Source organism: Onychomys torridus, chromosome 10, assembly GCF_903995425.1.
Source record: "Onychomys torridus chromosome 10, mOncTor1.1, whole genome shotgun sequence".
NCBI classification, from domain to species: Eukaryota; Metazoa; Chordata; class Mammalia; order Rodentia; family Cricetidae; genus Onychomys; species Onychomys torridus.
The window spans coordinates 44884385-44908743 of NC_050452.1; the positions used below are offsets into that span (position 1 = coordinate 44884385).

The 24359-nt window shown below is 48.0% G+C and overlaps 2 protein-coding genes across 6 annotated transcripts in view; one reads left to right on the forward strand and one right to left on the reverse strand.

Annotated features, from left to right (window-relative positions):
• Rfc1 (replication factor C subunit 1) overlaps nucleotides 1–12441 on the forward strand; it is a 74915-nt gene extending 62474 nt beyond the window's left edge. For all 3 annotated transcript variants that reach the window (XM_036200892.1, XM_036200894.1, XM_036200893.1), the window contains exons 20-25: nucleotides 238–392; nucleotides 516–633; nucleotides 3153–3298; nucleotides 5885–6098; nucleotides 6544–6735; nucleotides 8200–12441. In XM_036200892.1, the coding sequence (XP_036056785.1) occupies nucleotides 238–392; nucleotides 516–633; nucleotides 3153–3298; nucleotides 5885–6098; nucleotides 6544–6735; nucleotides 8200–8283 (909 nt within the window). In that variant the 3' untranslated portion in view covers nucleotides 8284–12441. The remainder of the gene's footprint in view (nucleotides 1–237; nucleotides 393–515; nucleotides 634–3152; nucleotides 3299–5884; nucleotides 6099–6543; nucleotides 6736–8199) is intronic.
• Nucleotides 10533–24359, reverse strand: part of Wdr19 (WD repeat domain 19) — a 70753-nt gene continuing 56926 nt past the window's right edge. For all 3 annotated transcript variants that reach the window (XM_036200890.1, XM_036200889.1, XM_036200891.1), the window contains 6 exons: nucleotides 22921–23002; nucleotides 21861–22011; nucleotides 19042–19165; nucleotides 18151–18227; nucleotides 17687–17811; nucleotides 10533–10965 (listed from right to left, as the gene is read on the reverse strand). In XM_036200890.1, the coding sequence (XP_036056783.1) occupies nucleotides 17700–17811; nucleotides 18151–18227; nucleotides 19042–19165; nucleotides 21861–22011; nucleotides 22921–23002 (546 nt within the window). In that variant the 3' untranslated portion in view covers nucleotides 10533–10965; nucleotides 17687–17699. The remainder of the gene's footprint in view (nucleotides 10966–17686; nucleotides 17812–18150; nucleotides 18228–19041; nucleotides 19166–21860; nucleotides 22012–22920; nucleotides 23003–24359) is intronic.

Consider the following 24359-nt stretch of genomic DNA (forward strand, 5'->3'; position numbering starts at 1 on the left):
TTTTACTGAAATTGTTGAGTAATAGGCCTGGATAGGTGTCAGTTTATTCACCTGTTTGGTTATTGAGGGACATCTAGTACTCCCCGATTTTGGCAGTGATGATAAAGGTGTTGTAAACTGTTCATTTGGGACCCCCAAAGGCTATGCCACCCTCCTCAGTGGGCACTGAAGGTCCTTTCGCTCCATGTCTTCCCCAGGATTAGGTTTGGTCATTCGGTCATTTGTGCCCCTTTGCAGGGTCCATTTGATGTTGCCCGGAAAGTGTTTGCAGCTGGAGAGGAGACTGCACACATGTCGCTGATGGACAAATCGGATCTCTTTTTCCATGACTATTCCATAGCCCCCCTCTTTGTCCAGGAGAACTACCTCCACGTAAAGCCTGTGGCTGCAGGGTAAGCACTGGGGGGGGGGGGGGGGGGGCGCGGCAGGGTTGGGACCCTCCAGCACGGCAGAGGCCAAGCGCTTGTGCAGAGTGGCTGGGAGGGACAGTGTAATGCGGACTGGTTCTTCTGCAGGGGTGACATGAAGAAGCACCTGATGCTTTTAAGCCGGGCCGCAGACAGCATATGTGACGGTGACTTAGTGGACAGTCAGATCCGGAGTAAGCAAAACTGGAGTCTTCTGCCCACACAGGTAAGCGTGGGCCTGCCTCGGCGGAAGAAAGGCTCTCACGGTTCCTGGAGTTAGGCCTTTCCTTTCTATAGTTAACATTTTGTATTTATGTGTGCAGGGCTTTGCCTGTATGTGTGCATGCTGGTGCCTGTGGAGGTCAGAAGAGCACACCAGATCCCTAGAAATGGTTGTGAGCTGCCATATGGGTGATGGGAACCAAACCAGGTCCTCTGGAAGAGCAGCCAGTGCTCGTAACTGCTGAGCCATCTCTAGTCTTTGTGGCAATTGCAGACTGTTTAGAGGAAAACCCTCTGGTCGCTATTGTCTTTATTTGTTCAGAAGTGTTTTAATGTAACGGAGAGATAGGAATAAGAAGTCTGGGTGTCAGCTCTAGCCACAGGTGGCCATCAGGAGTCTCATTTGCTGTTCTGCCTTAAGAATCTTGGTGCAATTGTGGCTGTCTCAGAAGGTCACTGCTCAGAGCCCCTCCCAGAACAAGTGTAGCTAGGGCAGGGACTGCAAGATTCTTCACTGTTGCAGAGGTCAGTTTATAGGAGGTACTGTGAAAACAGATTTAATATACACTTAATCTTTAACAGCATTTTTTTTTTTTTTTTTTTTTTTTTGGAGCTGAGGATCGAACCCAGGGCCTTACACTTGCTAGGCAAGCACTCTACCACTGAGTTAAATCCCCAACCCCACTTTTTTTTTTTTTTTTAAAGATTTATTTATTATGTATACAGTGTTCTGTTTGCATGTATCCGTGCAGGCCAGAAGAGGGAGCCAGGTCTCATTACAGATGGTTGTGAGCCACCATGTGGGTGCTGGGAATTGAACTCAGGACCTCTGGAAGAACAGCCAGTGTTCTTAACCTCTGAGCCATCTCTCCAGCCCCTAAAAGTGTTCTCACCTTGCCAGTCCACACTCCCATCGCCCTGTGCCTTCGGTTGCTGATGTTAAAGGCAACCACATCCCCTTAGTGATTCTGCCTTGTGATATTGACATCTGGGAAATGGTGGGTCGTGGAGGTTGGCTGTTCAGGGCTGCAAGGTGACCTGAGACCGTTTTAGAGCAGGGTGGATTGCAGTCTCTCTGTTCTCCCTCCCTCCCTCCCTCCCTCCCTCCCTTCACTTCACCTCTGTGCACTGGGGTGTGTGTGTGTGTGTGTGTGTGTGTGTGTGTGTGTGTGTGTGTGTGTATACGCATGCCTGTGGCTGTCTGTGTGTAAATGTATGCTGTGTGTGCATATGAAAGCCAGAAGAGGGCACTGAATCCCCTGGAGCTGGAGTTACGGTGGCTGAGAGCCACACAACTACTTGTGCTGGGAGCTGAACTTGTGTCCTCCAAAGAGCAATTCACACTTTGTTGTTTTTTTTTTTTTTTGGTTTTTCATGACAGGGTTTCTTTTTGTAGCCCAGGCTGGCCTCAAACTCACAGAAATCCGCCTGCCTCTGTCTCCTGAGTGCTGGGATTAAAGGCGTGCGCCACCACTGCCTGGCCAGTAAGCGCTGTTACCCGTTGAGTCATCTCTCCAGTTCCCCCCTCCGTCCATCAGTCCTTCTTCCTTCCTTCCTTCCTTCCTTCCTTCCTTCCTTCCTTCCTTCCTTCCTTCCTTCCTTCCTTCCTTCCTTCTTTCCATCCATCCATCCATAGTAGATGTGTGTGTGTGTGTGTCTGTCTGTCTGTCTGTCTCTGTGTGGCTACGTGTATATGAGTGCTGGTACCCATGGAGGCAAGTCTATTGGACCTTCCTGGAACTGGTGTTAGAGGCAGTCCAGTGTGGGTGCTAAGATCTAAACCAGGGTCCTCTGGAAGAGCACTAAGTGTTGTTAATGACTGAGCCATCTCTCCAGCCCCAAGGTAATAGAGATGGGGTCTCTTGATGGCCTGGAACTTGATTCGGCTACAGTGGCTGGTCAGTGAGTCCCAAGGGTCCTCTTGTCTCCTCCCCACTATTGGGATTACAAGCATGCATTATAATGCCTGGTTTTTCCATGGCTGTTGGGATCTAAGTCAGGTCCCTTGCTGGGGTGGCAAGCACTTCACTAAACTCTCTCCCCAGTCTCTATTCTGTTGTTTTCTAGGGGGAAGCTTCCCACGCCTGTGATTAGGACAGGGAATGGGTGCCGTAATCAGGCATTGGGCCATTACTTCATCGGTAGACCGCCAGTCCATTTCTGAGTGCTGTAATTCACTGACCACAAACTGAGTTAAATGTAAAGAAAAGTTTCTTGAGTTCACAGTTTTGGGAGATGAGGAGCCTGTGTCTGGTGATGGCCTCCTTGCTTAAAGCGTGCTGAGGTGGTACAGCGTATCATGGCGGAAGACGGACGTGCACTTGATCTCTTTCTCTTAAAGAGCATCCAGCATTGTAGTGACTTTCTCTATTCCAAATCACTCTGCAGTGACCCCACCTTCAAATGCCACAGTCGGGTTAAGTTTCTATCCTCTTCATACCTCACAGTGGGGAGGAGAGCTGCTAAAGAAATAAATATACCAAATTTAAGTTCTGGACTATGTTTGATTTCCCCTGTTCCCAGGCCATTTATGCCAGTGTTCTTCCTGGAGAGTTGATGAGAGGCTACATGACTCAGTTTCCCTCCTTCCCAAGCTGGCTGGGGAAGTACTCATCCACGGGCAAACATGATCGGATTGTTCAGGACCTGGCCTTGCACATGAGTCTCAGGTAAGTGGAATTAGCGCATCCCTGTCCCTCTGGTGGTAGGTGTGTTGGCTCTACTCCGTAAGGATAGTACATGCTTGAAGATGGCTTGAAGTTTGAGGTTTGACTGTGCTAAATGATCCTGGATAAGTTCCTGCCATTTGGCCTGAGTTCTGTCCTCTGATGTCAGCATGAAGCTTTAAAAAAACCCAGCCAGATGGCAGTTGTGTCCTGATTGAGGGACATTTTTAAAAACATCTGAGGTCTGCTATTTTTTGTTGTTATGGAAGTGTGTCTGTTTTGGTGGTCTAACTTTGCTCTTCAGAATAGTCAATATGAAAAAACAGCTTCTACCTGTTTTGCTAGAAAGCTGACCTAGTCCTGTGTGAGATGGGGACACAGGTTGGCACACCCAGGAGCTGCCACTCGATAATGAAGGGGATACACCTGGAATGTTCAAGGTTCAAGAGTCCTCACGTTTGTCGCAGTTTGTTAATGTTTATAAGCTTTTACAATGTGAAGGATCTGCTCATAACCAGGAAGGCTGCTGACGAGTCCCATTTCCATTTCTGGCCCGCTGTTACTGTGGATCCAGATCCACCCTGGTCACTGTGTAAAGGCGAGGCGGCAGTTCCTGGCCTGGGAAGTTCCGGTTCCACTAAATGCCCTCTACCTACCTCATGGCAAGAGTCCTGTTCCGCCCCTGCTTGTCTGTTACTGCTCTAACACAGAGTGGCTTCAAACCACCCAAATTGACTGTCTCGGGGCTTCTCTGGGTAGGCCCAGTGCCGTCCCCAGCTCCTTATACATTGGAGGCAGCTCCGTCAGAGTCAGGGAGATTGGCAGGTGCTGTTCCGTGGCAGGGGAGAGGGAGGGGCCAGGCTGGGGCTTGCTGGGATAACCAGAGTCACTCCGACCCCCAGCCTGAGGCCCTCCAGCTAAAGCACCTGGAATGATACTGCCAGGCTAGAAGCAATTGTCAACATTTAGAATGATGGCATTACAAATATTATTTTGCTCAGTTTTTACTTTAAGGGAGTGCCAGTATTTGGGAGAGGAAAAGTTATTTTTTGTTTTGTTTTGAGACAGGTTCTCTGTGTAGCCCTGGCTGGGTTGGAACTCGCTCTGTAGCCCAGGCTGGTTTTGAACTGTCAGAGATCCGCCTGCCTCTGCCTCTGGAGTGCCGGGACTAAAGGGTTGTGCCACCACCGCGCCAGCCCAGAAAGTTCATCTTGATAGCATTCTGGTTCTCAGCAGCCCAGAACCTGCTCCCTGCTTCCTCTGCGTGGCACAGACCATTCCCAGCTTGGCTGGCACACGCTCTGCCGTTGCTGGGTTTAGGAAAACCCTGCCCTGGAAGGTTCAGAGTGTAGGCATGAGGAAGTACAAAGGAGGTATTCGTGTACAGTTTTGTCTATTACAATCAGACCAAAGAGAGTCACACACTCACTCCCGCAGGAATGGCACTAATGTAGGAAATCTCACTGCTGTTTCCTGATGCCTTTAGTGTTTGGGACTGGGAATGACGTGTCCATACGGCTGTGGTAAGGATAAGCGCAGAGACATAGTTGTTGGGGTGTTCAAGACAGATGGAAGTAGAACCAGTATTTGCTTTGCTGTCAGAGCAGAGAAGTAGAAAATTGCCTTTGAGCACAGTGGGGTGGAGTGCTAGATGTCCCAATGCCCCCTGTTAGATGGCAGGCGTCCCACTGAACATTATTACACTTGGACCAGCAGTTTACGGTGGATGTATAGAAATACATAGCTAAGATGGGCGGTGGTGGTGGCGCACGCCTGTAATCCCAGCACTCGGGAGGCAGAGGCAGGCAGATCTCTGTGAGTTCGAGGCCAGCCTGGTTTACAGACCTAGTCCAGGACAGGTTCCAAAGCTACAGAGAAACCCTGTCTCGAAAAACAAAAAACAAAACAAAACAAAACAAAAATAGAAAGAAATACATAACTAACTTATAAGTTCTGGGTTATTGGTTAAGTTACAATGCTTATTGAAATTAAAAATCACTATGTATATATATTTAGAGAGAGCGAGAGAGATATTTTCACTATGTAACCCTGTCTGGCCTGGAGCTCTCTATATAGACCAGGCTAGCCTTGAATTATTTGAGATCTTCCCGCCTCTTTTTCCAGAGCACTGGAGTCAAAGGCATGCACCACCATACCTGGCCAAAACCTTTTCACATTTCAGGTCATTGATTCTGTGATTTGAATTCCATGTCTATTTTAGTGACTCATTTTGAATACAGTGTTCTGCTAGTGGTTAAAGAACTGTTACTGGTCGGTCGATGATGTGTGTACGTCTGCATGCTACAGAGTGCTTGTGGAGGTCCAAGGATAGAGATGGTTTTCTCCTTCCCCTTGGAGGTCCTGGGATCCAGCTCAGGCCATCAGGCTTGTGTGCCTATACCCACTGAGCCATCTGGCCGCCCTAAGAGCTGTTTCCCTAAGAACAAAATACTGTTCATTAAAAGGATCTGTGAGATAATTTACATGTTATAAAATAATTACATGTTGAAAAGAGAAAAACCCTTGAACTGTGCCTGATTGACTGGTGGTGGTGACGATTTAAAACTGAAGACGTGTGTCCTGTTTCAGAACTTACTCCAGCAAAAGGACAGTGAACATGGATTACCTGTCACACATCAGAGATGCACTTGTGCGACCCTTGGCCTCACAAGGGGTAGAAGGAGTTCAGCATGTTGTCGCACTTATGGACACGTACTATTTGATGAGAGAAGACTTTGAGAATATCATGGAAGTTAGCAGCTGGGGGGGCCAGCCCAGTCCCTTTTCCAGGCTGGATCCCAAGGTGAGATGCACTGCCCACGGTCACTGGCTCTGTAGCCCAGGCTGGCCTCAAACTCACAGAGATCCTCCTTGGCTCAGCCTCCCAAGTGCTGGGATTAAAGGTGTGCGCCACTATGCCTGGTTTAACCACTGACTCTTAATTTTTTTTTTTTTTTTTTTTTAACTGTGGACTCAAAATTCTCAAATAAATAAACCATATAAAAATAAATGCCATGAGCTGGGGATGTAGCTCAGTGGTAGGGTTGTCTAGTGTGCACAAGGCTTACCCTGGATCTCTAGTAACACACGGACCCCAGATGTCTCTAGAGAGACTGAATAGACATCATTATGTATGTAACTATTTTGCAAATAGTTTAAAGGGGTTTCCTCCACTTCTCAAAACTTCAGCTTAACTGATGTTAATGAATTGTCCAACACTCAGGTAACCACTTTCCTCTGTATTTCAGGTGAAAGCAGCCTTCACAAGAGCTTATAATAAGGAGGTCCATCTGACCCCCTACTCACTTCAGGTAGTAAAGACATCGAGACTCAGCACAGGCCCAGCACTGGATTCTGAATACCATGAAGAGTTACAGGAAGAAGACAGCCAGTCTGACGAGAAGGAGCAGGATGCAATAGAGACTGATGCCATGATCAAGGTAGTGTACTCAGCTATGGACAGGGTACCTCAAAGGAGAGGACCTTTTCCTCTGTGTAATGTGCCTTGGGAGTACTAAGGTCTGTTCCACATGTAGACGGGTAAGCTAAAAATACAATTCTGTCTTGCTCATTGTAATTGAAGATGATGGGATGGGTGTCATTTACACACACACACACACACACATACACACACACACACACACACACACAATTATTTTTTAAATCCATCCATCCATCCATCCATCCATCCATCCATCCATCCATTTTTATGTTATTTTGAAGACAGGTTTCTTTGTGTAGCCCTGGCTATCCTGGAACTTGCTCTGTAGACCAGGCTGGTTCCAAAATCAGAGATCCTCCTGCCTCTGTCTCCTGAGTGCTAGGATTAAAGGCATGCACCACTGTACCTCACGATTTCATTTTTATAAAGTGAACTTATGGTAGTGGAAGTGCCAATCAGCAAGAAAATAGGCCATCGTAGTGACGGTCATGTGCACTATAAGAAAATAGGCCATCCTAGTGACGGTCATGTGCACTATAAGAACATGTGTTGAATGTGTACATGTATATGTGTGCTTCTGTTTCTGTCTGGCTTAGTTTTTGAGACAGGGTCTCTCCCTGAACTTGGAGCTTGCAGCTCTAGCTAGATGGCTAGCCAGTGAGTCCTCAGGATCTACGTGCCTGCGTTTCCCCACTCCCTAGCACTGAGGTTAGAGAGGTGTTCTACCTGCCATACCCTGCTTTATGTGTGTGTTGAGGGTCTCAGCTTAGGCCTTCAAGCTTGTGCAGCAAGTATGTTACCCACCGAGTAGTCATCCCCCTGCCCAGAGTACTGTTCATACTTACTTGGTGATTGGTATATGCTTTCATATCACAGGTGCATTTTATAGCATAAACAGAAAAACGTTTTAAACAAACCTATTGCTCACTTCTGTTATTTGCCTGTAAGAATTTCTCAGAGAAAACTTGGTAATTTGTCTTTTGCTGATAAAGATTTGAATGAGGCCTGGAATCAGGCTGCTGTTCACAGCTGCCAAGGCAGAGGGATGCAGCCTTCTCTTTCTCCGTGTGCACGGTGTCTCCTGCGCTGCATGTCTGTGGGAAGTTGAATTGGTTCTCTCTCCTCTCTTTCTTCTCCCCTCTTCACAAAGCGAGTGTGCTTAGATCTTCCGTGAGAGGCTAAAAGGGAAGTTCGTCATGCAGACATTCCAATATCTGTAAGCCACCCCTCGATTATTCTGGCTTTCCTAAGAATACCGTGTTGTTAGTGCAGGAAACTGCCTTAGGCGGGGCACGCACCTTAGTTCTAGGTCTGAGTGTTTCCTCTGTGCTGACACCTCTCAAGGTCTTAAGAGGCATGGTTGTTGCTTCTCAGGGGCAGCGGTAGATACCCGTGACCTTGCTTTTCTAATTAAATTATGCTGTTTCACTTACCCACCATTTGTGCATCTCTCCTCCAACAGAAAAAGACAAGATCTTCAAAGCCTTCCAAACCAGAAAAAGACAAGGAGTCCAAAAAAGGAAAAGGAAGAAGTTGGAAGAAATGAAACCGTTGTTCAGTACTAATAGCTGCTTTTCACTTACCCTCTCGACTAGTCCAGCTGGTCTAGAGAACAGAAGCCTTCCCCTTTGCCAGAGTAACCATGTGTAGCACAGTGGGGGGCTGGTGGTCCCATTATAAAGGACGGTACAGATAGACGGGCTGACGAGCCAGCCTAATGCGCCTCTTACAGAGGTACATAGACTGCTCCAGCCCGCACTGCCCTTGCCAAACAAATTCGGTCGCTGGGGTTCAGTGACCATACACTCAAAACTCGAGTCCACACACAGGCTCTGGAGCTGGGTGTTAGTTAACCATAGCCAGTCTGGGCAGTGGAACGGAGGCATCTTTGTAGATTAACAGTTTCTCCTAATGGCCGTTAGGACCAGTGCTGATTTTTTTTTTTTTTTTTTAAACATGGTAGTTCTTATTTTATGGTAAAATCCTGTAAATAAACCTTAATACAAAGCAGCCACACCTGCAGCTGAGTATTCTTGGTCCATTGTCAGGTACCTTACAGAGTTTGAATCAGGAACCAAATGTCCATGTAATGCATGGCTCATTCTTAAGATTGTCGTCTTGTACAGTCACATGTTATGTTTCCTTATTACTTTGGTTAGATGAAAGCATTCGGCATTACCCTGTGAACTGAAGTTCTGCAGGTGTAGAGCGCGAGTCCCAGCATCCTTTGCACTGACTACATTGCTGCTGTAGTCTCAGAGAGGCTCCTTGGCTAGCTGGGTGTGCAGACACTGGACTGCCACACATTACTGTCTTCCTGCAGTCTCAACCTTCAGGTGGAAACCAGTAGCGTCTAGGATGGGTCAGATTCACAGGTCCATTATGGCCGGGAGGTGCTGTCCTGTCATGGAGTTCATATCCCCCCTGAAGTTTCAGATGTATCTAGAACTGTGCTGGTTGAAGGACCCTGGGGCCATGGATGTAACCTGGCCTTTAGGTGTTTAACTTTTTAAATCAGCAAGTGCGCAGAGGACTATGCTGCCTCTGTGAGGTATATGCCAAAAAGAATACAAAGCCTTTAAGGATGCATGGCCTTGTTGGGAGAGGAGACAGAGTCCTGAAGACATTGCAAGTGTATTAACTAGTGTGAAAAAGTGTGTTTCATGGAAATCGATTCATTATGGAAATAAACTGCCCTGAAGCCTAAGCCTCCGAGTCCTGCCCTCTCCTCTCTGTTGACACTTGGCTGCTGCACTGACGGTTTCCCCACTAGAGGAGACTCGAGTGCACATTCATCCATGCAAGTCACGCCTCCTCAGACGGACAGACATTCCAGGAAAGGCCCAGTCTTCTGCTTGATTTCAGAACAAAAAAAGTGGTGTTTCCTTATTTAATATAGTTATAATTTCAATTACGAGTCCTGTGAGCAAGCTGTAAAGACAGTTTCTTTTAGAGTTAGAAACGAGATGTATTGTTTAACACAGGAGGCTAGCCGTGGTGGTCTGTGGAGTCCTTTGAAGCCCTCCTAAAAACATGACGTGAAGGCTGCAGATTAAAGGCAGGCAGCTGTGAACGCCGTAGAGTTGGATGAGGACCTCAATGTCCTTGTTGGGATTGAATCTCCTGGAAGCTCCTGAAGTGGCCTAGGGGCCCCTTGCTGCCCAAGTGGGGAGTACCGGGTCATGGCCATTTGGATGGCTGTCTTGCAGACCGTTCCCCTCAGTTCCTTTTGATAACTTTTGGCATGATTTGTTGACTTCTTGAAGTTATAAATTAATGACTTACTGATGTTCTAGAACAATTGTGCTCACAAGTGAAAGCTGAGGCCCATAAATCCCAGAATACAACATGCTTGGCTTCATAGATGCCAGGTGGCTGTGACTTTTCCTCAGTGGTGTGAGGAGGTAGCAGGAAGCTTGGGACTGGGTGACCTTTCCTTAAGTTGTACTGCTTAGTGAGGCCCCAAGAAGACAGACAAAGTGGAGGGATGAAGGTGGGCTACTTGGACGCCAGAAAACATTGCTAGCACTTTGGGCCCAGGTGCTATAGTTAACGCACAGTGGCTGGCTCCTGTATGCAAACCACCTGATGCGGGTGCCTCCCATGCCTGTGGGCTCTTCAGCCTGGGGCACCGGCCATAGGTCATGGTGAGGAAGTGCATAAGTACAGACTTCTGCAAGTGAGTGTGGCCTGTGCAGTATCAGAAGAGTCTTCAGCTCTGGGAAGATAACAATTTATGTTTCCGGGGAAACCAAAGGAGTTAATTTTGCAGTAGGAATTCCATTGTCAGCAGAATAAGCAGACAGATAGTACGTTTATTCACTTTGTAGACATGAATTGTTTTTGGTGTTTGGTTCAAGGGACAGACCCCGAAGTGTTCTGTCTGTCCTGGCCAGACTTTATAAGGGCTCCAAGCCACGTCCTTCACCACTTTCTCTATACAAATCCAGGGAAATGTCACAAATCTAGTCAACAAGTTTATTTTAAAGGAGATAAATAAAAAAGTTATTAGAAAACTGGGTATTTACAATGACTATAACAGTGGAGCGCACACTGTGCAGGACTTTGCCGAGGAAACACAAAGTTCAGTAAAGAGCCGGTTAGGTCACTGCATGAGTGGGCTGTGCGGGGCTGGTTCATCTTTCCGTATCCAGGGAGGATCAGTCTTCAGGTCTCCGGGGTGGACACAGCCTCCTGAGGGGAGATGCCGTCTACTCGGGAGCAACATCTAAGAAAGGGACAAAGGAAGGGCCTTTAGGAAGCTCTCAAATGGCCTGCCTGTAATAGAGCTGTATTTCCTGCTCATTTCCGGAGCCCGGAGCAGGAGTCCTAGGGACCTACAGCCTTGAGCTTCCTGAGCACAGCTCAGGGCACACTGCTGAGGCACTGTGGGTAGGCAGTGGGAGTGGTGATGGAGCCCCTTACTGTGAGGGATGTGCACATGCCCAGGAAGCCTGGCAGGCTGTGGAGGTTAAACAGGTTCCGTCTCTGAGGGAAGCTGGGGAGCGGTAGCAGAGGAGACCCCACCACCGCAGGGTGTAATCCCGGCGTGGCTGATACGCCACAGTTTAGGTTTCTGTAATGTATCACATACTGTGATTGATGCAAGGACAGGATCGGGAGAGAGCCTGGGAGCGTTCCTAACAAGGCTCCACTTTTAGAAGTGGTACAGACATACAAAGGTGTGAATCTGAGACCAAGTGAAATAAGCAACCAACTGCCCAGAGGTATTGGAAAGCAACCAGAAGCAGGTAGCAGCGGAAGGATGTCATCTTTGGAAAGAATCTGCTGGGTTAGATTCCGGGCCATGTGTCTGCACCTGTGAGTAAGTCCTTGAGGCAGGGGATGGCTAGAAACCACGTCGTGATAAGATGAGTTTATCCCCTGAATACAAGTTGATTTTATCAATATAACCTACTAAATGAGATAAAGGGAAAAACCTTTATCTGCACACAATTCATTGACAAAATTCAACATTCAGAAAACTAAGAAAAATCTAATTAGATTGAAGGTCTTTCTTAAGAAAACATCCTAATAGAAAAGGTTAGTGAGGGATGGTGTTGCAAGCCTTTAATCCTAGGACTTGGGAGAGAGGCAGGAGGAGGAGGATCACTGCAAGTTCAAGGCCAGCTTGATTTATATATAGTAAAACCCTGTTTTCAAAACTAAGGGCCTGTGAGATGGCTCTTTGGGTAAAAAGAAAGATAACAAAGTGAAAAGAGAAAGTATCTGCAAATAATACACCCTAAAACGTGTATCTAGATGTACATTATAGAGTCAACTCTTAGAACTTGAAAAAGGCAACCCAACTCAAACTGGGCTAAGAACCGAGACGCACAAATGGCCGATGAGCACACAGAAAGACGACCTACACAGCGCTAGCATATCCACACAACTGGACCTGGGCAGCACACTGGCACACTCACTGGAAAGGGACAGAAATATCGGTTTCAGTGAGGACGTGGGGATGCTGGAACCTGTGTACGCTCAGTGTAGAATGCCGCAGCCCTGTGCAAACAGCCCCTGGTTGGGAATGGCAAAAAGGTCAAGGAGGCTGATAGAAGCAGGCTGGGACTAGCTGTACGCCTGTATGTGTGACTGAGACCTAGGATTCTACTTTAACCAGGGTAAGTTCAAGATAGTCTATCAGGGGTTGTGATGGTTTGAAAAATGACCCCCATAGGGAGCGGCACTATTAGGAGGTGTGGCTGGAGGTGGGCACTGAAGGTCTCCTTTGCTCAAACTACACTCAGTGCGACAATTGCTTCTGCTGCCTTTGGATCAAGATGTAGAGCTCTCTGCCCTCCAGCACCATGTCTACCTGCATGCCACTGTGTCCCGCCATGATGATAAAGGACCGAAACTCTGACTGTAAGCCGCCACCCCAATTAAATATTTTCCTTTATAAGAGTTGTGGTCATGCTGTCTCTTCACAGCAGTGGAAACCCTAAGAGGGGGGTGATTTCTTTCTCCCTCCCTCTGTAGTAAACGTTCTTGATATTTAGCACGTTTTGGCTTCCTAACTAGAGACTGCATTCCTCTGCCTCCCTCCTATGTGTGACCCTGTGAAATCCTTGTCACTGGAATGAGGCAGAAGAGTGTCTGTGTAGCTCTGTGTGGCCAAAGGGAGACTTAAGAAACTGGGACTTCGAAATCTCTGGAAGTCAAACTTTGAATGGCAAATGGTCAACTGAAAAGCTCCCTTAGAGAAGGCTGGCTCTAGCTTTAAGGGCCTATTAAGAAAAACTCCATATAGTTTGATAAAATCCAGTCTAGTTAGAATTCATGATGCTTGGCTAAATAACCACTTGGGAAACCATATGACTTGTACTTGAACACTGAGATAAATAAGATCGTTGAGACCACTGAACTCTGACAATTTCCTGTCACACAAAAAGGAGCCGTTGCCAACACAGAGTTAAGCTGTGGCCCTGGGCAGCGGAGCCTGGAGGGAGAGTGCATGGTGGGGTGTAGAGAGCCGCGTGTAGCCGCACCCTAAAGATGGCTCTGGCTTCTACCCTCTGCCTTCCCGATGGCAAACACTCTTTATGGTAAACAGCTCCTTATTTGGCTATGGCTGGATTCGTGTGTTGCTGGCATATGCGTGAACCTGTGGACAGTGCCCACGTGGCTGCCTGGGGTTGGCAGCCCAGCCCTACTTAGGTGCTGGGAGAGGCTTGCCCCAGCGAGAGAGACACAATGTAACTAATCAAAGGTCTGAATAAACTGTAATGAGAAGGATCCCGGTGTCGCGTCTTCCTTGCTGGTCGAGGCGGGCGCGACAAGTGGTGGCCTCCTACGGGGACAATTACCACGGCTCTCTCCGGATTCAGAACTCATTTACAGTCAGGCGGTATACCGGTAAGTCCTCAGAAAAAACTGGGGATCCCGCGACAAAAGCGGGTAACGCTCACCTGTAGAAGGGAGAGCGGGAAAGCAGAGCCGCGACAAGAGCGGACGGATAATTTAATTGGGCCGCGACAAGAGCGGACGGATAATTAGATAAAACAAGCAGGAGCCCGGAGGGCTGGAGCAATTCTGCAAAGGCTCTGAGAAACCTCCGAGAAACTTTTCAAATTGAGAAAAAAAAAAGAAAAAAAGTATACTAACATGGGCTCCTCCTCCTCGCACCCAATTTTTTTGGCTCTTAACGAGCTGCTTCTCTCTAAGAAATTGAAAATAAAAGGAAACACCCTGGAACGATTTTTGCAACAGTGTGATGTAGTTGCTTCTTGGTTTGCAATTTCAGGAAGCCTCACAGTGCCTTCCTGGGAGAAATTGGGAAGAGACTTAGATTTGGATTGCAGGTGCAGATCGCAGTATCATAGATAGCAAAGATTGGCCTTGAGGTTCGCCTATACAGGCTTCCTCACAAACATTGCAGGGACTGGGTTATGCCAGTGTTCCAAATGTTAGTGCAAATTTGTTAAATTGGCAAGATTCCGAAGGTCACTCTGGCGTTATGCAACCCTATGTCCTTGAGCTTCCAGTGTCCCTCTGGGGGAGGGATCTTATGAAATCCATGGGCTTTCAGTTAAGTAATGAATACTCCAAAGAATCTAAAAATATTATGAAAAACATGGGGTGTCATCCTGATTTTGGCCTGGGAAAATTTTTACAAGGCAAAAAGGAGCCAATACAAACAGTACCTAGGAAACCCAAACAAGGGTTGGGTTTTTCCTAGGGGCCGCTGAGGAGGGCATTCCCATATCCTGGGTAACGGAGGAGCCAGTTTGGGTTCCTCAGTGGCCACTCTCCTCTGAGAAATTACATGCTGCATATCAATTAGTGAAAGAGCAATTGGAGAAAGGGCACATTAAACCCTCTCTTTCTCCCTGGAATACACCCATATTTGTCATCAAGAAGAAATCAGGAAAATGGAGATTGTTACATGATCTTAGAGCTATAAATGAACAAATGAGAATTATGGGACCTGTACAGCGTGGTCTTCCATTGCTGTCAGCCTTGCCTGAAAATTGGCCTATTATTGTGGTGGATATTAAGGACTGCTTCTTTTCCATTCCAGTGAATAGCAAAGACAGTGAGAGATTCGCTTTCACTTTACCGTCCACTAATCATGAGGAACCTGATAAAAGATATCAGTGGGTTGTATTGCCACAAGGCATGGCCAATAGTCCTACAATGTGTCAATTATTTGTAGCAAATGCTTTAGAACCTTTGAGAGCACGTTTTCCAGGCTTGAAATGCCTCCATTATATGGATGATATACTGTTAGCAGCTAAAGAAGAGAGCATTCTTCAAGAAGCATATAGCTCACTTGTAGAACTACTAAAGCAAAAGGGACTCTGTATTGCCCCTGAGAAGGTGCAACAGAGCAAAGTTATCAATTATCTTGGCTCTAAAATAACTAATCATTATATCATGCCACAAAAGGTAGAGTTAAGGAAGGATCATCTTTGCACATTGAATGATTTTCAAAAATTATTAGGAGATATAAATTGGATAAGAGGAAGTTTAGGAATGGCCAATTATGAGTTAAAACCATTATATGATATTTTAATTGGAGATGCAGCCTTGGATTCACCGAGGCAATTAACCAATGCAGCCTGAGAAGCCTTAACAAAATTAGAGAAGATAAACTACAAAGAGCTTTTCTTCAAAGAGTGCAAAATAATGAGGATATTACCCTGTGCATTCTGCCTACCCAGTTAAAACCTACGGGAATTTTATGGCAAAAAGGACCCTTGTTATGGATTTATACTAAAATCTCACCTGCAAAATCAATTGAGTATTATCCTGTTGCAGTGGCATTACTTGTGCAACAGGGTATTCAACAATGTTTACAATATTTTGGGACATCACCACAAACGCTAGTTGTTCCTTATGATTCTACTCAAGTCAAGGTATTATGTGCTGCCATAGATGATTGGGCAATTCTGCGTTGTACCTATCCAGGACACATAGATTGCCATTATCCTAAACATCCACTATTAACTTTCTTTAAAGAACATCCTGTAGTTTTCCCTAAAGTAACTGCTTCAAAGCCCATTCCAGGAGCAAGTGTTATATTTACTGATGGGTCTAAGACAGGCTGTGGTGCTTATATGGTGGATTCTAATGAACCTGTAAAGCATCAATTCTTGCCAGGTGCACCTCAACAGGTGGAGCTTTCAATAGTTCTTGAAGTTTTCAAGGCTTGTCCATTTGCATTTAATTTAGTGTCAGATTCTAGTTATGTTGTTAATGCTTTAAAAAGCCTTGAATGTGCAGGGCCCATCAAATCTTCTAGCCCGGTTAGCTCATTGTTTCGCCAATTACAGAAACTGATCTGGCAACGTAAAAATCCCTTTTTTGTGCAACACATCCGTGCACATACTAGTCTGCCAGGTCCATTGGCTAAAGGCAATGATATAGTAGATCAGTGTACTAGACAGGAATGGATGTTTATGGCTTCTGCCATACAACGAGCACATGCTTTCCACAAAGAATTTCATGTTAATGCAAGGACATTACAACAAGTTTTCTATCTCACGTGCAGAGGCACGAAAGGTGGTACTAGATTGTTCCCAATGTGTCATTTTTCATCATCCTTCTAGATTAGGAGTTAACCCTCGTGGTTTGCTCCCCTTAAAAATATGGCAAATGGATGTTACACACATCTCTGAATTTGGACGTGTCAAATATGTACATGTATCTGTTGATACCTGTTCTGGAATCATTCATGCCACCCCAATGGCAGGAGAAAAAGCCTCTCATGTCATTGCTCATTGCTTAGAAGCTTGGGCAGCATGGGGTAAGCCTCAACAGTTAAAGACAGACAATGGTCCTGCATATACTGGACAGAAGTTCACTTCCTTCTGTCAACAGATGAATGTGCAACTTGTACATGGCCTACCATATAATCCACAAGGTCAAGACATTGTGGAGCGTGCTCATTGCTCCTTAAAGGAGTTGCTTCAAAAACAAAAAGGGGGAATAGGCTATGGCCGTACCCCTAAGGACAGGCTCTCTCTTGCATTATTTACTCTGAATTTTTTGAATTTGGATGCTTCCAATTGTCATGCTGCAGATTTATCTAAAAAGCTGTCTAGTTATCTTTTAGGTAATTGGACTGGAGAGTTCGATAACCTGATGGACCAGCTGAGAGTGGCTATTGTCACGGTGAATTCGACTCGAGTGGATACCGGACTGGTGGAGGGATTGTCTTCTTGGATTGCTACAGCCATGGATCACATGAAGGAGTGGGCGGGAATAGGAGCCCTAGTAGGTTTACTGGTGCTCACCTCCCTAGTATGCTTGTGGTGCATTTGTCGCATTAGGATCTCACAGCGTCGCCATGCAGCCATGATTGTCCAAGCCTTTATGGCCATTGATGCAGGGCAGTCTCCCCAAGCCTGGTTGGCTACTTTAAAAGATATTTAGGCACAGGATGCGAGGCCTGCGCACTGCACTTGAGGTTATGATACGCTGACCTCAAGAAGAGCAAGTCTGATTGCATGTGGGTTGGTACCCTAACTCCCACCTCTGTGAAAAGGGTATCAGACGGGTCTAGTGTTCTCTGAGTGGACGACGCCTGGACAAACATTAGTACATGTTCCATTTTAACAGAGATCAGACCTCTACTCTTGCCTGTTGCTTTGTAAAACAAAAAGGGGGAAACTGTAGAGAGCCGCGTGTAGCCGCACCCTAAAGATGGCTCTGGCTTCTACCCTCTGCCTTCCCGATGGCAAACACTCTTTATGGTAAACAGCTCCTTATTTGGCTATGGCTGGATTCGTGTGTTGCTGGCATATGCGTGAACCTGTGGACAGTGCCCACGTGGCTGCCTGGGGTTGGCAGCCCAGCCCTACTTAGGTGCTGGGAGAGGCTTGCCCCAGCGAGAGAGACACAATGTAACTAATCAAAGGTCTGAATAAACTGTAATGAGAAGGATCCTGGTGTCGCGTCTTCCTTGCTGGTCGAGGCGGGCGCGACAGTGGGGTCCTTACCTGGGCGGGCGGCTCACTGCTCCGTCTCTGTCCGCAGGTACTGCGTGCAGTCTGCGATTTTTTTCAGTTGACTAAAGTTTAATCTTTCTGAACACATGGGACATGTGCTTTCACTGTTTAGTAAGCTGTTTGGGGAGATAAATGCAGAGTAAATTCAATATATCATTAACATGTCTTTATCTTCGGGTTAAGCTAATGGGAAGTCAGCCACCTGCCTGCACCCCCCCCCCCCCCCCCCCCCCCCCCCCCCCCGCCCCGCCATGCATCCATCCACTGAGGAGGAATAAGGACTTGGGGTCATGCAAGATCCCCTGGGGGGGATGCTCTCAGAGGTCACGAGAGGTTCTTCCAAGAGTACAGATGTGGGTCTTTAGGAAGAGAGTGAGGGGCCCTCACAGGGAAGGATGGAGGACAGAAGGCCTGTTTCAGGACCCAGCTGTGTGACAGGGAGAGGACACACTCACATCTTGAATTCTGAGTACAGCGCAGGGAAGCCACAGTGTGGGCACATTGTCCAGTCGCCTTTCAACATGTGTCGGCCCTGGAGACGGAAGAGTGAAGTCCATCATCTCAGAAGCCCTGAGCAAACCACAGCCAAGGACAGGCTCTGACTGAGGACACCACTGCCACTTCTTACAGGGCGGGCAGCTGTCTAGAAAATGCAGCCAAAGGGCTACAGCTGGGTTTGACTTAGCGGATTCATGTTTAAAGATGGACTAAACTTCGGCTTTTTGTTCCAGTGTGTGAATTTATCTGTCTTCAAAATATAGTTTATGGTAGCCAAGGAGCGAACAAATTTGACATTTTAGTTTTCTGATAGTAGGTCTTTTTGGAAGATGGGATTTTGAGATAAGGTTTCTCTCTGTAGCCCTGGCCGTTCTGGTATTCACTCTGTAGACCAGGCTGGCCTCAAACTCACAGAGATCCACCTGCCTCTGCCTCCTGAGTGTTGGAAAAAGGCGTGCGCCACCACCGCCCGGCCTGATAGGTCTTAATGGCAGAAATAAACTATGAGTTAGGAACGCCATAGTAAGGCAGGTGTGGTATCTCACCAATGCAGCTGACCTCAGGACAAAGGTACCCAGGTGAGCCTACCGGGAGAAGCAGACTGCACCATGCTACGAAGCCAGTAGAGAGCAGAAAAAGCGTGTGAGAGCACAGCCCTCAGACTGCTGGGTGTGAGGCTGCCTAACTCCTGGAGAGGGCCTTCCCCTGTGCGCTCTGAACCTCACCTGCTGACCGTGGGATTCCATGCTAAGTGTTCTGGAAACTGAGTCAAGGTAGTGTCAACGGTGCCGGAAACATTAGTCTATCAACTAGTCTGGGGGAAAGGGACATTGTACAGAGACACTTACTGTTGCAATGCAGTAGGGAATGTTGTTCTTACAGCCGGGGCAGAGCAGCTCACACTCTGGGAGAAGAAACTGGCAGAATGGGCATGGGGTTGTGACCTCTTCTGTCTCGGATGTATCCGGTCTCCTGGAGAAAGCATCACATGTCATTTACGAACACCACTTGCCTCCCTGTCAGGTGGCCGGCAGAGAAGCAGCATTATCTGGAAAGAACTAATTCTTCACAGGCCCAGCTACTTCCCAGCTCCTTGGCAGCCGGGCCCAGGTCCTGGGAAGATGAAGCGCACTCGGGCCTGGCCAGGCGGGTCCAGCCGCCATTCACAAGCATGGCACTGGTAGCAGGGATTGTGTGACGTGAGTGAGTGTGGGATTTTCCCTGTCTCCCTTCTGTGTAACTGAAGTAAAGGCCACCCAGCGCTGTTTTAACAGCATTGCTGGGCTAATGGGCATGTCCTAATTCTGTGGCATCCAATAGGGTGGCTGTGAGTCACATGTAGCTTTGTAGTTCAAGGATTAGGTTTTAAAGCTTATTCTGTTTTAAAATTTAAGCCACTGGTGACTAGCAGGTGCCATTTTGGAGCACATAGCTACAGGCCACTCCTGTTGTGTGGGCAAGAGAAAGGTAAATCCAGGCTCAGCGCTGGTCAGTGTAGCACTAAGCCATCTGTCCATAGTCCCCTCTACACTGGAAGCTTCCCTGGGTCAGACTGACTTGGTTTGAAGCCACTTAGGTTGACCAGTCTTTAGAAAAGGTGTGCTCATGCGGCCTTGACCAGCCTCAAAGCTCTGCCATGGCGTATGTAGCTCTTGCCTCAATTAGCATTTGTGCTGGCAAATTTTATACCAACTTGACACAAGCTAGAGTCACTGGAGAGGAGGGAGACCCAGTTGAGAAAGTTCCTCCAGAAGATTGGGCTGTAGAGCCAGTTGGTGGCGCACGCCTTTAATCCCAGCACTCGGGAGGCAGAGCCAGGCAGATCTCTGTGAGTTCGAGGCCAGCCTGGTCTACAGAGCGAGACCCAGGACAGGCACCAAAACTACACAGAGAAACCCTGTCTCGAAACAAACAAACAAACGAGATATATATATATATATATATATATATATATATATATATATATAGAGAGAGAGAGAGAGAGAGAGAGAGAGAGAGATCGGGCTATAGACAAACATGTAGACTATTTTCTTAATTAAGTGATTGATGGGGAGGGCCCAGCCCTTTGTGGGTGGGGTCACCCCTGGACTGGTGGTCCTGGGTTCTATAAGAAAGCAGGCTGAGCAAGCCTTGGGGAACAAGCCAATAGGCAGCTCTCCTCCCTGGCCTCTGGCTCCTGCCTCCAGGTTCCTGCCCTGTTTGAGTTCCTGACTTCCTTCACTAATCATTTACGGAAGTGGAAGTGTAAGCCAAATAAATCCTTTCTCCCTTGCTATTTGGTCACGGTGTTCCATTATGCCACGGTAGTCCTAACTGGGACAGCACTAAGTCCTGCTGGCTTCTATTACCACGGGTCATTCTGCCTGGCTGGCGAGGCTCCTGGTTATCATGTCACTACTCTGACTAGGCAGTGAGCAGCTGCAGCTGAGTTTTCCTTCTGCAGATCCAAGTGATGTTTTCTACGTCTTACGTCTAGGACAGTGACCCCACAAAAGGCGGCCATGCTCCCCAGTGCCAGCAGTGTTCAGAGAGGGCCTTCGGGGAGTGTTGATCATGTAGGCTCTGCCTTTATCGATGAGCTCATCCCTGGCAGACTCGGTCTGAATGATGACTGGGGATTTAGAACCGTGGAAAGAGGAAGTCAGTTGTGGGGCGAGGGTAGGGAGCGCATCTGTGAAGAATGTCTTGCCTGGCGCCTCTCTCTGCTTACTGACTGCCATGAAGAGAGACATTCTGCCATGTGCCCCCCTCCTCCCCACGGCCATGAAGGGTCTGAGGAACAGGCACAGCAGAGTCTTCTAGGAAAGTAAGGGCCTGCCTTCTCTGTCTACAGTGCTCTGAGCTGGAGGCTCTCTGCTGGCAGCTCTGGGTTAATAAGGAGTTTTCATGCTGAGAACATCCACGGGGTTGTTCATCTCTCTACGGCAGACAATGCTGTCTACCTAAGAGCCGTTTCTTCCTCTTGTCAAGACAGCGTTGCTCACACTTGGCAATATGCGTATGTGGTTACATTGGAAAACAAAGTGAAGGAGTCCTGGCGAAAAAGGCAAAGACCCATTTACTCTTTAATTCTCTCGCTTCCTCCTGCCTTGAATGGAGCTGTGATGTCTAGATGGGCAGCTATCTTGCAACCTTGAGGGAAGAAGAGTTCTGTATGCTGCGGATGGCCCACCGGGAAAATAGAAGGACCTGTTTTGGTGGCATCAGGACACAGTGGCACCAGCCCTGGTCTCTGATGCCCTGTGTATGACCCCCATATGTTCTGACCTAAGACATTAGTGGGGTTTCTGTTGCTTTTACCCCCTAGCGTTGGTTCCCTTTCTCCCGACAAAAGTCCCAGCAGGAATCATCTGAAGGGAGGGAGCGGGTATTCTGGCTCATGGTTCACAGGGATCTGTTATGGTAGGAGTGTGGGTCCTTTTTATTTAGCCTGGGACTCCAGCCTGCATTCAGGGCACAAAAGTCTCTGGACGCGTCCTTATACACATACCCAAAGGTGTGTCTCCTAGGTGACTCTAAATTCAGTCAAGTTGACAGCAGCAGTTAGCCATCACACCCTGTCCTTCCCCCTACCCACTTTTTTATTAAGCCTGTGTAAGTTAGAAGCCCCATCTGAAAAACACCCCAAAAGTGTGACTGGACAGTAGAAATGGCTACGTCTGCCCACCTGACCATGGCCTCAATTTTCTTCTTGTACTTGGCATCAATCTTGTTTCGGTATTCAGGCCTCATGAGCATGGCTGCAAAGCTGAAAGCGGAGTTCTTCAGGCCCGCCCTGTGACACTCGATCACAGTGGACGTCAGGATGGGCACGATGTCTGCGGAACACACAGGGCGCAGAAAGGAGACATGTCTCAAAAACAAACCAGAGAACAAGGTGGTGAATTCCTACATGGGACTTTCGTAGGGCCCATGAACTGAGAATGGTTTTTACATCCTTAAGTGGCTGAAGGACATAACAAAGTAATATTTTGTGACATGTTAAAACTGTCTGAGGTTGAGATTTCTATGTCCAGAAATTAAGGCTCTATTAGAACCCAGCCCTACTCATTCGTTTACATATTATTCCCACCAAATGGTGGCAGAATAGTTGTGACAGACCAAATGGCTTACGATGTTTAACATCTGGCTCTTTACAGCAAGTGTGTTGACACCTGTCACACCGTGTGATGACGTCTGTTCATTTAAGAATGTTAGGCCTTCCGGGAGAAGGGAGCTTGTCCAGAAGCCGGGCTTGAAAGTAGTAGACGACAACGTGATCTCAGCACATGTTACTTCCCTGTGCCCTGCTAGGCAGGAAGTTCCTATGTGGCCAGCTGCCAGGGAAAGGCCTGGGTCCTGAATCTAACGCTCCTGGCAGCCATACTTGAGACCTGGTGTCCCAGCTTGCTCTGGGGCAGTGGTGTGATCACAGGCAGAGGGGACATTCAATGGCTTCTGTCTGCATGTGGTTTCCTTAGGCCGTGCTCTCGGCATTGTGCTCTCCTGCCGACCTTTCCCTTTGCTGTGACAGACCTTAGTGACTGCACGACTCTGTGCTGAGCCTTGTACAGTTTCTGGGAGAAGTATCAAATTCGGGGTGGTCTTGGGGATCCCAGCCTACCACTTTCTGGAACTGTTGTGGAGATAAATGATCTGACAACAGGGAGCTGTGAACATGCCTGGTTGGGGGAGTGTGCACCTCAACACTGAGGTGCCAGTGTGCACAGAGCTCTGTTGGGACTTACGAGATGGGAACTTGCTGATGTTGTTGGCCACCCGAATGAGCATGCGTGCCCCCTTCATATGGTCTCCATTCTTAACATGAATCTGAAATACATAATGGCTTTCATTCTTGAGGCCTTATATGAGCTCTAGTCCACGCTTTCTTTCCCCAAACAGTTCACTGCTTGTGGCCCAGACATGACTGAGCTGAGATTCCCAAGCCTTGTCTTGCTCCGGCCACAGGGACTCTGTCCTATGTCCCCCAACAGCTGGTACCTGATCCCACAGCTCTGTCCTATGTCCTCCAACAGCTGGCACTTGACCCCATGGCTCTGTCCTATGTCCCCCAACAGCTGGCACCTGGCCCCATGGCTCTGTCCTATGTCCCCCAACAGCTGGCACCTGACCCCATGGCTCTGTCCTATGTCCCCCAACAGCTGGCACCTGACCCTATGGCTCTGTCCTATGTCCCCCAACAGCTGGCACCTGACCCCATGGCTCTGTCCTATGTCCCCCAACAGCTGGCACCTGACCCCATGGCTCTGTCCTATGTCCCCCAACAGCTGGCACCTGACCCCACGGCTCTGTCCTATGTCCCCCAACAGCTGGCACCTGGCACCATGGCTCTGTCCTATGTCCTCCCCCAACAGCTGGTACCTGATCCCAAGGCTCTGTCCTATGTCCCCCAACAGCTGGCACCTGGCCCCATGGCTCTGTCCTATGTCCCCCAACAGCTGGCACCTGACCCCATGGCTCTGTCCTATGTCCCCCAACAGCTGGCACCTGACCCTATGGCTCTGTCCTATGTCCCCCAACAGCTGGCACCTGACCCCATGGCTCTGTCCTATGTCCCCCAACAGCTGGCACCTGACCCCATGGCTCTGTCCTATGTCCCCCAACAGCTGGCACCTGACCCCACGGCTCTGTCCTATGTCCCCCAACAGCTGGCACCTGGCACCATGGCTCTGTCCTATGTCCTCCCCCAACAGCTGGTACCTGATCCCAAGGCTCTGTCCTATGTCCCCCAACAGCTGGCACCTGGCACCATAGCCATGCTCAGTCTTGTATTCTGTTGGGACACCCCAGGTAAATTCCCGGCCACCTTTTACTGGCCTCTGTGGGGTAATGAGTTGTCTGAGACCTGAGTGCCGAGTGAGTCAAGGTCTGGGAGGGAAGAGAAGGGCAGCTTGTGAAAGAAGTGAGTCCAGCCTTTGCTGGGAGGGTTCAAAGTGAGGCCAGTCTGCATGGGGTTTGGGAAGCAAGGAGGGCTGAAGGTGGCTGGGATGAAGCTGCGGCAGGCAGACGCCCAGACCCACAGACACAAAGAGACTGTGACAATTTTACATCAATTCCTTCAGCCTTGACAGGATTAACTGTTTTTGTTTGTCTTTTGTCTTTTTTTGGTTTTTCAACACAGGGTTTCTCTATGTAGCCCTAGATGTCCTGGAACTCACTCTGTAGC